General features: G+C 38.1%; 1 protein-coding gene across 1 annotated transcript; it reads left to right on the top strand.

Annotated features, from left to right (window-relative positions):
* Positions 1-6,024: 6,024 nt before the first annotated feature.
* Positions 6,025-11,069, top strand: LOC141341054 (uncharacterized). The gene is made up of 3 exons (XM_073846198.1): positions 6,025-6,067; positions 6,637-6,956; positions 9,739-11,069. The coding sequence occupies exons 2-3, from the start codon at positions 6,710-6,712 to the stop codon at positions 10,695-10,697; spliced, it is 1,206 nt and encodes a 401-aa protein (XP_073702299.1). The 5' UTR covers positions 6,025-6,067; positions 6,637-6,709; the 3' UTR covers positions 10,698-11,069.
* Positions 11,070-18,939: the final 7,870 nt, after the last annotated feature.

Here is an 18,939-nt window from a genome sequence, read left to right as displayed (position 1 = left end):
TTTATAAAGATAACATTTAATCGTGTAATTCACATTATAGTACAGGCATCCAACTCAATGATTGTCTTGAGGTTTAAAATGCTGACAAACAAAGTACCTGAGGTTAGCCTGGTGAGACCATCCTGATCTCGCAAACTCATTCAATTTCACTCTGCAGATCAGTCTGGGTTTCTACATTTTATGCTGACAAATACCTTAGGCAAACCTAACCTGAGGCACCTTGGCTAAAAATAGCTAAAAAAAAGTATGGTGAGAGTAAGATCTAACAAGTTTGGATTGTAAATCTATTAGGGTTTGATGTGGGGGGGAAAAGCACAGCAAAAATCACACCTTGATAAATTCTTTCTGCAATACATACTGTAAGTCTATTTAAAACTGAAACTATCTTTGCTTATTAACAGGTGCTTCCTGGGCATCAATCCTGAAAGAGGCCAAGAGACCAAGAAGCGGACAACAATGAACCCTCATGTGAGCACCCTTTTGCGGAAACTTATTTACTTTGAGTGGGCATCATAGTATTTTTTGTATTTTGTATTTTTTATTTTTTATTTTGCAGCGGTAGTTGTCAGGCTCAGTTTTGAGTAGCCTTGTTCTTTTTGTTATTTTTCAAGACAACTTTGCACTACAAGATTTTTACACAATGCTGTTGCGTGTGGACTCATTATAATGTTTGAGTCTGAGAGGAGCGACTGACCTCTTTATGACATTCCTTCATCGGTGTCTCCCTTGCTCTCTTATCTTGCCATGAAGGCCTCATTCCCATCCTGTCCATTACTGTTATTGTGACACAGCTAGCTGAATAGTTGTGAGACAGGTAGTTGAATTGCAAGTTTGCACAATTTCTCTGTATTTTTTGCAATTTAAGCATGTGTACTGTAATGTACCTGTACATTGAAAAATATTTATTTTTCGATCCTCTTCTCCACTTTGACAAGCATATAAATACAGTTGTAAAGAGTAGTTTTTTCATCTCAGATCACTGGCTAAGGTGAAACACTTTTTATCCAGTAAAGACCTTGAAATTGTAATTCATGCGTTAATTTCTTCTCGTCTGTATTACTGTAACTCTCTGTATGTTGGCCTACCTCAATCTACACTCTCTCGGTTACAGATGGTTTAGAATGCGGCAGCCAGATTCTTAACAGGAACTAAGAAAAGGGATCACATCACCCCTGTCCTTGCCTCATTGCACTGGCTCCCTATAAAATTTTGAGTTGATTTTAAGATTCTTCTTTTTGCTTATAAGGCACTGCATAATTCTGCCCCAGAATATATCTGCAAACTAATCACACCCTATGTAGCTTCTAGGTCTTTAAGATCTAATGATCAGTTACTATTATCCGTTCCTCGTTCACGTTGTAAAACAAAGGGTGATCGGGCTTTTTCAGTAGTTGCCCCAAAACTCTGGAACAGTTTACCATTGCACATCAGAGCTTCTGCATCGTTGGATGTTTTTAAATCGAGCTTAAAGACATATTTTTACTCACTGGCATTTGGGTGATGTTGTGCATGTATCATGAATAATGAATTAATTAATTTGTGTTGAGTTGTTTGTTGGGTGGAGGGGGTTAATTGTAAAATGATTGTAAATTCACAGTAAACGGAAGCTTCATCTGCATTACTTTTACAGTAAGTTACTGGACAATTTTAGCATGACTTCCACAGTGTACATTGTAAATTCACAGTAAATTGTCAACTTGTACATTACTTTCACAGTGCACACTGTAAAAGTACAGGGCCTTGTTGTAATGATGTATGTTGATTGTATGACAGTAATTGCTTTGTCATTGAAGCTGTGAAGTTACAGTATACAGTTGTGCTTTTACAACAATGCATTGAAATATCACAGACATAAAATTACAGTAAATGTAAACTATGTTCACATGGACAGCAGTAATCTAATTACTGATCTTATTCTGAATAGGACAACATACTGATTTAAGGCATTTACATCAGCTGCTTTTAGAATACACATTTAATTTTCCTGTTTTTACGTTATAAACCTTGGATCAAATAGTGGCACTTCAGCACGTTCACGGCCATGCCGTCCGAGGTTCTCTCCAGACTTTTACATATAAACATACAGGGCTGCGTTTCCCAAAAGCATCGTAAGCTTAAGTTGATCGTAGCTCCATTGGTTTCAATGGGTCTAGGATGTACTTAAGCTTACGATGCTTTTGGGAAACACAGCCCAGCTTGTTTTTATGGTATCATATGCAGTTTGGATACTTCATTTTAGTTTTATGAAAGCTTCAAGTGCAGTTGTCATGCTGTGCATGCATTTGTGTCTAGTCACAAAATGTGACAAAAACTCCCACACAACATTAGCATAATTAAGTTGTGTACATGTCTATAATGCACTTCAACAAAGCAACTAAAATAAAAATATATGTAAACAAATTAAAATTAGACGTGGAGTATGACTTTAACTGGTTTAAGGTACTCAAAACTCAGTTTACATGGTTCTTAATCAGAGTATTGTTTTAATCAGGTTAAGCTACTTCAATAAGAAGAGATCAATTGGAAATAAAGAACAATATTTAAGTTTAAGTTTGTTTATACTATGGGTTGTGAGAGGGATTATCAGCAAACAAGAGGGTTATTTAGCCAAAGGTGATATAATTTTCCTTCAAATTGTCCACCCAAACCATCCAGCTTAAAGGGTTAGTCACCCCAAAATAAAATTCCTGTCATTAATTACTAACCCTTATGACCCATAAGACCAAAGTTCATCTTTGGAAAACAGATTTAGATATTTTTGATGAAATCTGAGAGCTTTCTGACCCTCCACAGACAACAATGCAACTGAAATGTTCCCACTTCACATTGCACATTTGGTCAAACGGAATTTACCCCTCAACAGACAGTAAAAGATAAGACAGACATACTGTACAAAATGTACATGTATTTTCTTATGTACCAAGGTGCATTTACACATTCAGCAACAGTGACAATTTGTAAATTTGCAATTTACACATTGCAAAAGCTGATTCCAAATCATCGGTTCTCATTTTGCTGGACCTATCTGCTGCTTTCGACACAGTGAATCATCAGATCCTGTTGTCCACCCTCTCATCGCTGGGCATCACAGGAACTTCACTTCACTGGTTCAAATCCTACCTCACTGGTAGGTCTTTCAGGGTGGCCTGGGGTGGTGAGGTATCCAAAACTCAACAACTGGTTACTGGGGTTCCTCAGGGATCAGTTCTTGGACCCCTCCTCTTCTCCATATACACTACATCTCTGGGCCCCATCATACAAGCACATGGCTTCTCCTACCATTGCTATGCTGATGACACACAGCTCTATCTCTCATTCAAACCAGATGATCCATCGGTAGCTGCACGAATCTCAGGCTGCCTGGCGGATATCTCTGCATGGATGAAGGAACACCATCTCCAACTCAATCTAGCAAAGACTGAGCTCCTTGTTTTCCCTGCCACGCCGACTCTACAACATGACTTCTCAATCCAGTTAGGTTCATCAACAGTTACCCCTTCAATTTCAGCCAGAAATCTTGGTGTAATGTTTGATGACCAATTGACTTTTAAAGACCACATAGCTAAAACTGCTCGATCTTGCAGGTTTGCACTGCACAACATCAGAAAGATCAGGCCCTTCCTAACAGAGCACGCTGCACAACTCCTCGTCCAGGCCCTGGTCATTTCCAGGCTGGACTACTGCAATGCTCTTTTAGCTGGTCTTCCAGCATGTACAATCAGGCCTCTACAAATGATTCAGAATGCAGCAGCACGCCTGGTCTTCAATGAACCAAAAAAGGCCCATGTCACACCTCTCTTCATATCCCTTCACTGGCTTCCAGTGGCGGCTCGCATTAAGTTCAAGACACTGATGCTGGCATATAGGACAGCCACCGGCTCATCACCTGCTTACCTACGTTCACTATTACGAATTTACACTCCCTCTAGATCTCTGAGATCCTCTAATGAAAGACGCCTCGTTGTACCACCCCAGAGAGGCATGAAATCACTGTCCAGAACATTCTCGTTCAATAGTCCTGCCTGGTGGAATGACCTTCCCTCCCATATCCGGAATGCACATTCCCTAACTGCCTTCAAGCGACTTCTGAAAACCCATCTCTTTCGACACTATTTGACTCAATAATAATAAAAAAAAAAAAAAAAACTTCTCTCTTTTCTTGATCTTCCCTTTCTATCCAGTACTTATCTAACAATGCCGATATATGGTATTTTTGAGCACTTCCTAGGTTGACCTGCCTCCTTAGGACGAATCACTTGTTGCATCCCCAATTGTAAGTCGCTTTGGATAAAAGCGTCTGCTAAATGAATAAATGTAAATGTAAATGTAAATGCAGTGAAGTTGCTACAGTTATAAATTAAAGCCACTGTTTGTAGGGAATGCAGATGATTACTGCGTGGTGTGCTCCTTGCTTGAAAAATATGCAGATCAGAGCATGATTGAAATGGTAAAGTATAACATAAAAATGTTTCTATTTACAGTTTTTCTAATAGATTTGACACATTTCTCAAAACTCAGGTCACTGTCTTCAAAACAGTTAACACAGCGAAATGAACACTTTGTGATTGTACGTTTTCACTCATTTCATACAAATTACAAATCATGCACATCATTTTCTCAAAACAATGTACACAAAACTCAAATATTTTTACAATAGTTTGTACAACCAACCAGTATTTTAAAATATGTTACATTTTTACACAAATCACAAACATTTATGTACCATTGCCCAAACACAACAAACAAAATTCTGTAATTTGTCATTCGATCAAATGAACATGGTATATTTTTGATTGAGCCTAAACTAATAACTGTTGGAATACTTATACAGACAACACAGGAAATGCAGTTTTCCTTATATTATTATATTATATTATTCAGTTTTATATGTATTATGCTGCTGTGTGCAATCAACTCACAGGAGAAAAGTGTCAAATTGATTTAGAAAACCTGTAGCATACATATATATGCACAAACTCTTTGTGGAATTTTATGCATCTAATGCTTCTTTTTATTATATGTAATTTGATTTTATTTATTTTTTGTCTTGTAGGTGCAGTGTGATTTGTGTGGTAGGTGGGCACATTTTGAATGTGCCCAATATAAAAAACATAACTGCAATACATACACATGCAAAAAGTGTGAGAGTGCCCAAAAGGCCAGTGTGAAGTGTGTGTAACACGTAGAATTTTATGACAGAAAATTATGTAATTAGAATGTTCTATGTTCATGGAAATTATTAAAAATGATTGTTCAAATATCAAAACGTGCTACCCCTGATATGACAGAATACACTGCTCCTGACATCTTAAAGATATTACAGAACATATCAACATGCTCCTCATATTTATACAGTGCATATTCAAGGAGTAATGGTGTAAAACAAGGTGAGTTTGCACTGGGAGCTTTATTTGATGGCGTGCACGTACCTCTGCGTGAGCGGTGAGTGGGAAGGGGGGAGACGGGGTGGTATTCCCATCGCAGGGATCACGGACCGAGGGCACCAAGATCGGACCGAAAGGGCACTTTAGCTCGAACTCCCCCAATATGTGCTACGGTAGCATTTTTTGACATTACATCACCAGTAAATACTAAACTGCAACAAATATATTGTCCTGTCCTCATTTACCCCTAAAGCAAAAGAAAAATAAGCTTCCTGACAGTGTTTTAATGATTTTTCAAAAGAGGAATAAATACACCAAAAATATAACAAGACACTGATTACAGTAGTCCAAATAGTGATAGATCAAATTTGCCATCACACCCTCTTTGTAACAGTTACACAGCAGCATTAACTAGTTTAATGTGTATTTAATGGTAAGGTACAAATATTTTAGTGTTTTAAATGTGCATAATTTTTTGAAATATTCCCAGATTTATGATGTTAATAACTTTAGACAGGCATCATTATTTCTTGAGTACAAAATTATATTCTATATACAACATTTCTATGATGTGTTTGTGATTCTAGAGAGCAGTGCACGAATGGACTTTTATTTTGGTCTGATGATGTGACGTCATAAAGCTTCGCCGCGCTCCTCATCTGTTGTGATTCACATGAAGAAAGGTTTGTGCTTTTAAAGTTTTTAAATCAATGCAAACTATTACATCAATTAAAGAATTTGCAAGCTGTGTAAAATAAATGCATCATTATTAAATATAACGTTGTAATGCTTTATTTGGTGTTACTTGAAGATTAGCCTTTAGTAACAGATAATGTGCGTCTCATTTCTCTCTCTCTATATCATGAATCAATCGCGTGATGATAAGAAGTGATGAGGGAAACTGAGAATCCGAATCATTTGAATCAAATAATTTGTGAAATGATTCATTCGATTCAGCTGCAAACAACAACAAACACAAACGAGTGAATCACAACCGAGAATGATTTCATTAAAGTGTAATATATTATATATGATAAACAAATAATTGAATACCAGCTATTAATTAAAAATAGCCTGCCTAAATATGAACCTTCTGGGTAATTTGTATGTTTTATAAATTTTATATAGAAGTCCGTTAACTGTCTGACTCTTACTAGTGCACTGACTACTGAACTAGGAGCTGATTGAGACGCACCCAGAGATTTAGTTTGCATTGATTTTTCTTTCTATTAATTATTCTCATCTTAAACAGGACAAAGTTTTTAAACGCACAGAAAAAACTCCTGGAGAATCAACAGAGATCCAAGTCACACATTATTAGGAAGATGGCATTTATTAAAGAGAAGAGTGAAAACATGAAGATTGAAGCCTCATTGAAACATGAAGATACTGAGGAACAAATAAAGATGGTGTTTATTAAAGAGGAGAGTGAAGACATGAAGATTGAAGTCTCATTGAAACATGAAGATACTGAGGAACAAACACGGATGGCGTTTATTAAAGAGGAGAGTGAAGACATGAAGATTGAAGAAGTATTTGGAGTCAAACAAGAAGATGCTGAGGAACAAACAGGTTGGTTTTTATTCTTAAAGCTGAACTCATTGCAAAATGAATATAAAGAATATTTATTAATAATGTCACACAGGTGTAGAAATGTTTTAAGTGCTACTGAGAAAATCCTGCTTTCACACTGGCCATTTGTTATCATGACATCAGGCATTTAAGTTGTAGCGTTAATCTGGAATAACACTCATAAAAGACTATACAAATGTAGCAAACCTTTTCATACAGTTCTTTGCATACAATTCTTCTAAAATCATTTCAATTACCTTTTTTTGTAGACCAAGACAATGTAGGATATACAGAAAAACAGTACAACATTAAAGAAAACAGTGCTGTAAATATAAAGCAAGTCTGACAATAAAACAAACACAAAAAATAAGCCAAAACAAAAACATTAACATTTAAGTTAAATTCTGATGTAAATATGGGAGGTTAAAGATACACCTTTTTTATAAAGTTAAAAAATAAGGAGGACAATTAGGAAAAGAAGAATAAGATGTATAAATATATCACTGGTTAAAGAGAGGAAAAGAAGAAAATAATTAAATATCAATATAATCAAGTAAATACAAAGATGAAAACAGTGCGTTCAGGAGGCATAGGTCAAACTTACACCAAGGTACTCTATTTTAACGTGAGAACGGCAAAAACCAGTGGTTCTCAAACTGGGGTATGGGAGGGGATGGAGGGGTACGAAAAACAAGAGGCTGAGCTTTGGCATTTATTTAATTCTACCCCAAATTAAGGTTAAGGTGATGAGTAGGCATAAATCAGGTTGTTTTGTTTCCCATGCATTGATTTATTTGTGGCGACTCAAATATCATATATCATGACTACAATATCAAAACTGACCACAACAAATAGATTTTCCAAAAGGTTTTTTACAGTGTAAAAAACAAACTTTTTTACAGATTTTTTTTTGAAAAAAGTATACACAGTAGAGATCTGAAATTTTGCATATGATCTATTGGGTATATTACCCATCACATGGATTTTTCTCAGACAAATCTGAGGAGGTCAGGTGGGGAACTTTTCCAGAATTTGATGATTCCAGTTGGACTGACCCATTTGAGACACCCTTAATAAGTAAAGATTTCTCAAATGACATGCAACACCTCTTACAGTTGCTTAACACAGCAGTCGTCGTGTCAAGGCTCTGCATATGTTGTGTGTACCTCTTATCACATTTAACATTTGTTCCATATGAACATAAGTGCCCTGCAAAGTGGACTTCATAGGATATTCCGTGATGATTCCAGTTCGAAGCAACCAAATACGTTTCATTTAAAGGTCATTAAAGCGTGCAAGACATGAATTTAAATTGTATTTATTTATACAGGTCCTTTTCCAAAAATTAGCATATTGTGATAAAGTTCATTATTTTCTGTAATGTACTGATAAACATTAGACTTTCATATATTTTAGATTCATTACACACAACTGAAGTAGTTCAAGCCTTTTATTGTTTTAATATTGATGATTTTGGCTCATGAAAACCCAAAATTCTCAAAAAATTAGCATGTTTCATCCGACCAATAAAACAAAAGTGTTTTTAATACAAAAAAAGTCAACCTTCAAATAATTATGTTCAGTTATGCACTCAATACTTGGTCGGGAATCCTTTTGCAGAAATGACTGCTTCAATGCGGCGTGGCATGGAGGCAATCAGCCTGTGGCACTGCTGAGGTGTTATGGAGGCCCAGGATGCTTCGATAGCGGCCTTAAGCTCATCCAGAGTGTTGGGTCTTGTGTCTCTCAACTTTCTCTTCACAATATCCCACAGATTCTCTATGGGGTTCAGGTCAGGAGAGTTGGCAGGCCAATTGAGCACAGTAATACCATGGTCAGTAAACCATTTACCAGTGGCTTTGGCACTGTGAGCAGGTGCCAGGTCGTGCTGAAAAATGAAATCTTCATCTCCATAAAGCTTTTCAGCAGATGGAAGCATGAAGTGCACCAAAATCTCCTGATAGCTAGCTGCATTGACCCTGCCCTTGATAAAACACAGTGGACCAACACCAGCAGCTGACATGGCACCCCAGACCATCACTGACTGTGGGTACTTGACACTGGACTTCAGGCATTTTGGCATTTCCCTCTCCCCAGTCTTCCTCCAGACTCTGGCACCTTGATTTCCGAATGACATGCAAAGTTTGAGCAACAGTCCATTGCTGCTTCTCTTTAGCCCAGGTCAGGCGCTTCTGCCGCTGTTTCTGGTTCAAAAGTGGCTTGACCTGGGGAATGCGGCACCTGTAGCCCATTTCCTGAACACGCCTGTACACGGTGGCTCTGGATGTTTCTACTCCAGACTCAGTCCACTGCTTCCGCAGGTCCCCCAAGGTCTGCTGGTGTTTAGAGTTAATTAGTTGATTCAAATGATTAGGTAAATGCCTTGTTTAGAGAACCTTTTCATGATATGCTAATTTTTTTTGAGATAGGAATTTTTAGTTTTCATGAGCTGTATGCCAAAATCATCAATATTAAAACAATAAAAGGCTTGAACTACTGCAGTTGTGTTGTAATGAATCTAAAATATATGAAAGTCTTATGTTTATCAGTACAGAAAATAATGAACTTTATCACAATATGCAAATTTTTGGAAAAGGACCCGTAGATGTCATACTTCACACTTCTCTACTAAGATTTGTCTGTGTTTGAAGACGCTGGCTTAGTTGATATAGGATGTAGTTGTGTATTAGTTTTGACACTTTCACATCTTTGAATGTTTTGATGTCTGTTGTTTTGTGTCATTAAACTGGGGTTAACTTTTACTTGTCTTTTTTCATCTTAGATCTGATGGCCCTGAAAGAGGAGAGTGAAGTACTGAATGAAATGGAAGAGAAAAATCATGATTTCATTAATGGAGAAAAATCTTTTAGTCGTTCACAGACTGAAACGACTTCCTCAAGAAAAAAGACTAGAAAGACAGGAAGAAGTTATTTCACCTGCCAACAGTGTGGAAAATCTTTCAATCAAAGAGATAGTATTAAAAGACACATGAGAGTTCACACAGGAGAGAAACCTTACACCTGCCAACAGTGTGGAAAGAGTTTCACTCAACCTGGACACCTTGGAGTCCACATGAGAATTCACACCGGAGAGAAGCCGTATGTCTGTGAACAGTGTGGAAAGAGTTTTACTGAATCTGGTAAGCTTGGAGTCCACATGAGAGTTCACACTGGAGAGAAACCTTATTTCTGCGTACAGTGTGGAAAGAGTTTTACTCTAAAAGGAAGCCTTACCAGACACATGAAAATTCACGAACAGCCTTATGTGTGTGATCAGTGTGGAAAGAGTTTTGATCAACATGAAAACCTTGAAGTCCATAAGAGAGCTCATAAATTGAGTCCTTACACATGCTCTGAGTGTGGAAAGAGTTTTAGTCAAAAAAGGTGCTTTGAAGAACACAGGAGAATCCACTCCGGAGAGCAACCCTACACATGCTCTCACTGCGGAAAGAGGTTTATTTATAAAATAAACCTTCAAGACCACATTCGAATTCACACAGGAGAAAAGCCTTTCACCTGCCAGCAATGTGGAAAGAGTTTTACTCAATCTGGAAAGCTTGGAGTCCACATGAGAGTTCACACTGGAGAGAAACCTTACACCTGCCAGCAATGTGGAAGAAGTTTCAGCCAAAAAGGAAGCCTTAACAGCCACCTGAGAGTTCACTCTGGGGAAAAGTCAGCTACATGTGATCACTCCCTTGCAAAAACTAACAATGTTTTTTTCGTTGTAACCATGGTTTAACTATGGTTTTAGTAATAAAACCATATTAACTACAAAATAAATCATGGTTCTGCGACAGGAAAACTATAGTTTTGTGGTAAAACCATAGTAACTACAAAAGAACTATGGTTTTACTACAGTATTGACAGTGAAACCATAGCAATGTTGAATGAACCATCTATAGCATAACTGTTAAAATTAAATATTGATGTACTTTAATATGTGTGCTAATACTTACCTGGAAGAAACAATTAAGCATGAATTTGTAAACAAAATAAATAAATAAATAAAAAATACGTACATATAAGAGTGGCATTAGCTGCTCTTCCTCTTTCACATCTGAATTGTTTTGTTTTACTGGGGATTGAATTGGTCTTGCAAACCCATATCCTTTTAATAATTTCCCAAACAGACAAAAAAAAAATACATACACATAAACAGTGTTTGATACCTTTAATTAAGCATGATTTTAAAAAGAGAATGAAAATATAAATAAATAAATAATAGAATGGCTTTAGCTGCTCTTTTTCTTTAAAATCTGAATTGTTTTGCTTCCTGGGGATTGAGTTGGTCTGGCAGGGCTTTTTTTTTAACCACTATGCTTTTTTTAGTTCTGTATTTTTATGATGTTTTTGCAACCTGGTCATTTGGCAATACATATTCATAATTTACCTAAGCAATAACAATATGTATACAGTTGTAAGTTCACATGAAGTGCTATTTGGGACAGGACCCACGTCAGCCGTCAGATGGAGCAACAGAATGGTGCATCATGAAAATAATGGATGATTACAATTACAATTTTCTATTTCTAGGCAGTAAATGTATTTTCCTGCCACTCCAGGGATGGCTGTATGGATATGTTGGCTGTGTGGTCCCTGTTTAAGGACTATGTGGCAGAATCTGCACAGGCGGTCTGCTCGAGAACAGCTCCAGTTGCTCATGCCATGGTCATGCTTAGGCAGAAGAACAAGAACGGGTGGCTGAGCTGAGGGAACTAGGAATTAAAAAGAAGTTTAAGATTTAAGAAAGACAAAAAAAAATGGACAGGGTAAAAATAATTAATTACATGGTTAATATAAACTGCAGAGTTAATATGGAAATGATGGAAATAAATAAAATGACTAAAGCAGAGTTAAGACAACATCTTAGTGTCAGAGAAGTTTACAAAATGGAGGGGTCATCTACATGTTGTTCATTCTTACCATTTTCACCACTGTCCTCAAAGGCTAGTGCTTTGTGTGAAGCGGTGCCAGCAGCACTTGTGCAGAGTTCTGAAACAAAGGACAGTCTTTATGTTTTGCATTTGAACAGGTTATTAGCATCATAGTACGATGACAAATTTTGGTTGTGTTTGTGATAACGATACTAAACTAAATCTGACAGGGTTTCTGCTGGTATCATCAAATCTAATGTAATGCTTTTTATAATGCATTTAATTTTTTTACAGCCACGCACGACCCATATATAAATATGTAACCTAAATAGGTAACACTTTACAATAAGGTTCATTAGTTAAACATTAGTTAATGTATTAACTAACATGAACTAACCATGAGCAATACATTAGTTACTGTATTTACTAATCTTCATTAACGTTAGTTAACGGAAATACAGTTGTTCATTGTTTGTTCATGTTAGTTCACGCTGCATTAACTAATGTTAACAAGATTTTAATAATGTATTAGTAAATGTTGAAATTAACATTAACAAAGATTAATAAATGCTGTATAAGTGCAGTTCATTATTAGTTCATGTTAACTAATGTGGTTAACTAATGTTAACTAATGAACCTTATTGTAAAGTGTTACCAATATATAATAAAAAGGTGATTCTTAACTTATAGGTGTCACATGTTTGTTCTGTTGTGTTCCTGTCTGAGTTAGTTCCTCATTTGTTCCCATGGTTTTTGATTAATTGCTACACACCTGTTTCAGTTCTCCCTAATTAACCTTCTAGTATTTAAGTCCTGCGTTATCCCCATTTCCTTTGTCTGCTATTAGATGTTCCCATGTGTGTGATTCTCCTTGCTCTCCTGTATTTTCGTTGTGGATTATATTAAAAGACTGCATTGGAATATTCTTGCTTCGTGCTCTTCCCTTAAGCCACACAACCCGTGACAGAATAGCAGACCAAACAACAGTTTATTTGCGGCGTTTTTTCTTCCTTTTGTTTTGGTTTGTTTCTTTTTTTTCTTCCCTCTCCCGGAATGGATCTGCCAGCAGTCCAACTCCTCTGCCTGAAGCAACAGGACCGTTCGCTGGAGGACCACACAAGGGACTTTTTAGATCTGGCGTGTCTTACACACTTCCCGGATCGCTCGCTCAGTGTTTTCTATCACGCCAGCCTGAGCGAGCCGTGTAAGGCACGCCTACCAGCGAACGGTCCAAGGGAGGATTTCGCCGCCTTCGTGGAGTGGGCGCTGGAGAGTAATGGACTGTATTTCTCCGTCTGTCCTGTTCAGGAAGACCTCTCCAGCCCCACTCCCGATCCAGAGCCCAGCCAGCTTTCATCACCCCGCAGCACGGAGCACAAGCCAGAGCCCACCGCAGCCGCACAGCCAAAGCCCGTAGCGATTAAAGCGCCACGATCTGCCGCAATTAAAGCGACAGAGGACATCATCGCCCCGGAGATTGAGCCTGATGACGCGACTGACCAGGTGTGTGAGCCGGCTACACTGTGCAACACCGTAGGAGTCCTTGTGGAGATCGAGGGCTTAGAGGGAGGTCCCGCCCACACTCCTAACACTGAGGGTGAGCTGCAGCTGAGCTATGGATATTATCATAAAGAACTTTTGGAAATATTTGAAGTGGATCTTATAGACTGGTTTGGGGAGATATTATCCAGCTCTCCTGTGTCTCCGCTGGTTCCGTCCAGCTCTCCTGTGTCTCCGCTGGTCCCGTCCAGCTCTCCTGTGTCTCCGCTGGTTCCGTCCAGCTCTCCTGTGTCTCCGCTGGTCCCGTCCAGCTCTCCTGTGTCTCCGCTGGTTCCGCCCAGCCGTCCTGAGTCCCCGCTGGTTCCGCCCAGCCGTCCAGAATCTCCGCCAGTCACATCCAGTCTTCCAGAGTTTCCGAAAGCTCCATCCAGCCGTCCAGAATCTCCGCCAGTCAAGTCCAGTCTTCCAGACCCTCCGCTGGTCCCGTCCAGCCGTCCAGAGTCTCTGAAGTTCCCACCCAGCCTCCCTCTCCCGCCTCCACTCAAACCAGCCAGTTCCTCAGCCCTGTCTCTGCTAGTGCCTGTCTGTCCCTCAGCTCACCCTCAGGCTGCGCCATCTAGGATTGTGGATCCATCTCGGGACTTCCAGGCTCCAGCTCCGCCTAGGCGGGTCGATCCCCAGTCTCTACCTCCAGCCTCCGAGTCCTGGACTCCACCTCGGTCCTCCGACCCTTCGGCTCCGCCTTGGCTCCTGGCTCCCTCATCTCCACCATGGCCCGTCATCCCACCAGCTCCACCGGGCTCCCTCGTCTCTCCGGCTCCGCCTTGGTCAGTCGTCGACCATCCGCCGCCTCGGGACTCCATTCCTCCGGCTTCGCCTTGTCACTCTGTCCCTCCGGCTCTGTCAGGCTCCTCCTTCCCTCCAGCTCCGCCTTTGTCCTCTGTCGCTCCGGCTCTGCTGCGGTCTTCCGGATCCACATCTCCGCCTCATTCGCCTGAGCCATCAGCTCCGCCTTGGCCCTCTGGACCCTCTGTGTCACCCTGGCTCTCCGTCTGCTCGGCTCCACCTGGGTCACCTCTGCCAGTAGCTCCGTCTCCATCGCTCGTCCCCAGGGTGTCATCTGCCATCTCTCCACCATGGCTCCTCCCTCCTTCGACTCCGCCCTGGGGCCTCGTCCTGGCTGGTCTCTGGACTACCATCTGGCTCCTCCTGCTTCTGGCTCCTCCCTGGCTCCTTCCTCCATCTACTCCACCCTGGCCTCCTGAACTTTACTCCTTTCCCATTGCCTGCCCTTCGCCTGCCCCACGCCCGCCTCCTGAACCCCCACCCTCCCTCCTCTGTTGGACTCTTTGTCGGCGCGAGGACGCGCCTTTCCGGGAGGGGGCGAAATGTCACATGTTTGTTCTGTTGTGTTCCTGTCTGAGTTAGTTCCTCATTTGTTCCCATGGTTTTTGATTAATTGCTACACACCTGTTTCAGTTCTCCCTAATTAACCTTCTAGTATTTAAGTCCTGCGTTATCCCCATTTCCTTTGTCTGCTATTAGATGTTCCCATGTGTGTGATTCTCCTTGCTCTCCTGTATTTTCGTTGTGGATTATATTAAAAGACTGCATTGGAATATTCTTGCTTCGTGCTCTTCCCTTAAGCCACACAACCCGTGACAATAGGTACTTTTTTTGTTCTTTGGTCATTTTTTTTTTTTTGACAAATTCCTCTTCCTTTGTTAAGCTAAAATTAAAACCACCTTAACATTTTTTGCATACTTTATTATTATGATTTTTCCATACTTTTCAACCTCCTTTTAGGTCTCCTTGTTGCACACCCAGACTTTTAAACTTCAACAATGAAAATACAGTTTATAAATATTACTTATCTGGTAACTATTAATTTCCAGTCATTTCCACCACAATACTGTGTGTTTCTATGAAAATGTTGAGTGGCATCAGAGCACATGTTGGACACGGAGAAATTTAAATTTTCAGCAACAACAAATTAAGAAACATCAAAGTAAATATTGCTTGATCAGTTAATATATTTATTATGTGTAATTTCCACCACATGCTGTTCCTTCAAAGGTGCTATTAAAAAGCAAAAAATGTTAGGTAAATAAGAGTATTTTAAATACATGAAATGCTAAGTATTAATTCAAAGCCAATCAGTGAAGCTATCTTCCATTTTTTCCACAAATAATCTACAGAAATGTCATTTCCACCACACTGTCCTTTGTGGTGCAAATGACATTCATGGTTACAAAGTACAATTAATATGGATTAGATCGACAGTAGATTTGCAGGACTGCAAATGTTTCAGTCCAGTCATGTTCCAGCATTGGTATGAAGCTTCCCTACAATTATGTTAATTTCATGTCATTTCCATTTCATTTCCACCAACACACACATTTTTTTTATATTTATAAAGGTCTCATCACTCATTAAACATTCATCCACAATTTATGAGATCATGCTCTACTTAATATAAAAATTCAATATTCCTTATCTAATAAGATCTTACCCAAACCAATGTTTAGTTTCAGAGTGTGACAGGTGTACAGTTCATGATTTGGACCTTAGGGCAGTTAATTTGTCTCGTTGACAACTGTATACATATTTTACAATCTGAAAAAAATGGTTAAACTAGTTACAAAAATGATCTTAAGACAATTCCTGAGTGACATAAGTTATTCTATTTTTAAACAACAGCTGTATATTGTGATGTGGTGGAAATTACAGTTGTTCATTGCAAAAAAATAGTAAAATATAAACAATTTCTCTTGTAATCTAAGTTTCAGACCTTAAAACTTGACTAACTATTTGGGTCTGTGTAATGTGACTTTCGCAAATATTTATGTTCCTCAGCTTAGTTGAAGAAACGTGCATAAATATATAAATGGTCAAAGGTTTTTAATGTTTAAAAACAATTCTGTTCTGCTCACCAAGGCTAAAAAAAAAAAAAATTCTATGCTAGTATCTGTTAAAATGTAGTTCATTGTTGTGATAAAAGCTGAATATTGAGCATCATTACTCCAGTCTTCAGTGTTACATGATCCTACAGAAATCATTCTAATATACTGATTTGCTGCTCTGTTATGATTATTGGTGCTCAAACATTATCCAAGGTTCTTCTTATTAATATTGAACACATTTTTTCCCTTTAATTTTCAATTTTTTTAAATTATTTGATGAATAGAAAGTTAAAAAATAACAGCATTCATTTGAAATAAAATATTTTTTAACATAAAAAATGTCTTTTCACTTTTGATCAAGTTAATTTTTCCTTGGGAAATGTTATATATTACTTTCTATTAATCAAATAATTCTGAAAAATAAAATGTATCATGATTTCAACAAAATTGTGAAGCAAAAACATATGTGTGTGTATATATTGATCATTAGAAATGTTGCAAATCAGCATTTTAGTGTGACTTTACTAAGGATTGGCATTATGAAGCTATAATTCAAATTGAATCACATAATACAATCACATATAATATGTGACCCTGGACCACAAAACCAGTCATAAGGTTAAATTTGACAAAACTGATATTTATACATCATATGAAAGCTCAATAAATAAGCTTTCTATTGATGTATGGTTTGTTAGGATCGGACAATATTTGACTGAGATACATCTATTTGAAATCAGAAATCTGAGGATGCAAAAAAATCAAAAAGACTGAGAAAATCACCTTTAAAGTTGTCCAAATTAGGTTCTTAACAATGCATATTACAAATCAAAATTACATTTTGATATGTTTACAGAAGGAATTTTACAAAAAATCTTCATGGAACATGAACTTTACTTAATTTCTTAATGATTTTTGGCATAAAAGAAAAATCTAAAATTTTGACCCATACAATGTATTTTTGGCTATTGCTACAAATATACCCCAGCGACTTAAGACTGGTTTTGTGGTCCAGGGTCACATATAAGTTATATTTTAAAATGCATTCACCTAAAAAGTATCATAAATTTAAATATTATATTATACTATACTATATATATTACATATTATATAATATAGACTATTCAAAAACATTAAACAATCTTAATGATCCCAAACTTTGACCGGTTATATGTTTTATATTAAGTGCCATTGATTTTGACAATGCAATGATGATAGTCTTGGATATGTGAGAAAATCTATATAATTTAAACTGCATCACTTCTAACCTTACTTAAATCAGCATATTCATGATATCTTCCCCCTTAAATTGTTTTCTGCTGATTCATTCAAGAATCAATCAAGTGTCTGTCTTTATGAATGTATCAATGATTCATCGACTCAAAAATGATTTAACTAAAAAAAAAAACGCTGATTTATTCCGTAACAAAACACTAATTGTTACTTGTTTATTGAATGACAAATCTGCAATCGAGGTAATGTTCTGAAAACAGCACTCTCTTTTGTTCCGCTCACGTTGCTTAACTAGGCTACATCGTATGTAATTTTCTTGACTTTCATACTTTTAATGCCCCGCGGAAACCCTGTCTGATCATCAGCCCTACACTAAAATGGAAACATACCTGGAGTTGACTCAGGCCTCTCTGCTGAGGTCTCCTTCACTAGGAACATCAGTTCTGCTGGAAGAGCCACAGGTGTCTTATTATATTTATGTAACCAAAATTAACTCAACATTTGATTACATAATCTAGATTACAGTGTTTTTACCATCAGCTGGTGATGCCTTCAATCCAGCACTTGTATCAGGAGTTGGTTTGGATAGTGCAGCAGATGGAACTATAACATACAAAACCATCAGTCATTTCAGAGTTTACAATATATGCTAGTAATAGTATAGTGTTGGTGTTAGTAGGAACTAAAACAGCCATATGTTTCCTTCTCCTGCCTGTCATAGATTTAAAATGCTTACATTTACACACTGTGTACCTTGAGACCATCTTACAGTTTTTTTTCAGTCGCTAACAAGCGTTTGTCCAAACAGTTGTCACATTTTCAAAACTCTAAACACAATTAGCACAGCATCGGTCTTTTGTGGCCATACCATTCACACATTCCATGTCATTTTCACCCAATATGGAGTCAGTGAACACATTTCCACAGTGCTTACATTTTCTTAACAGACAAGCTATACCTACCAACAAAATTATGGATTGTTTTTGTAGTATTTACGAATGTTAACACAACATCCCACAAAAGCAAAAACAATGTTCTAAACCTTAGATACAGTATAAAAACCTGTATCCTGTAAAAAAGTATGAATTACAGTTTTTCAATCGCTAACAAACGCTTACCCATACTTCAGATACTTTTTTCTAAACTCTTAACACAGACTCACATCTACAAAACATAATTAGCCAAAGGGATAATTTTCGTCTCAAAAATACATGCTCCTCTCACTGCATCTCTCACTGCGTCTCTCACTGCATCTGCTCCTCTCACTACATCTCTCACTGCATCTGCTCTTCTCACTGCATCTCTCACTGCATCTGCTCCTCTCACTGCATCTCTCACTGCATCTGCTCCTCTCACTGCATCTCTCACTGCTTCTCTCACTGCTTCTCTCACTGCTTCTCTCACTGCATCTCTCACTGCATCTCTCACTGCATCTCTCACTGCATCTGCTCCTCTCACTGCATCTGCTCCT

This window comes from Garra rufa, chromosome 1 (assembly GCF_049309525.1).
Source record: "Garra rufa chromosome 1, GarRuf1.0, whole genome shotgun sequence".
In the NCBI taxonomy this organism is placed as follows: Eukaryota; Metazoa; Chordata; class Actinopteri; order Cypriniformes; family Cyprinidae; genus Garra; species Garra rufa.
Note: the sequence above shows the minus strand (reverse complement) of the source record. Positions and strands in the feature narration are given on the sequence as shown.

Coding starts and splice junctions, on each gene's coding strand:
- LOC141341054 (XM_073846198.1), top strand. CDS start 6,710: ATGGCATTTATTAAAGAGAAGAGTGAAAACATGAAGATTGAAGCCTCA. Junction 6,957..9,738: donor AGATGCTGAGGAACAAACAG/GTTGGTTTTTAT, acceptor TTTTCATCTTAG/ATCTGATGGCCCTGAAAGAG.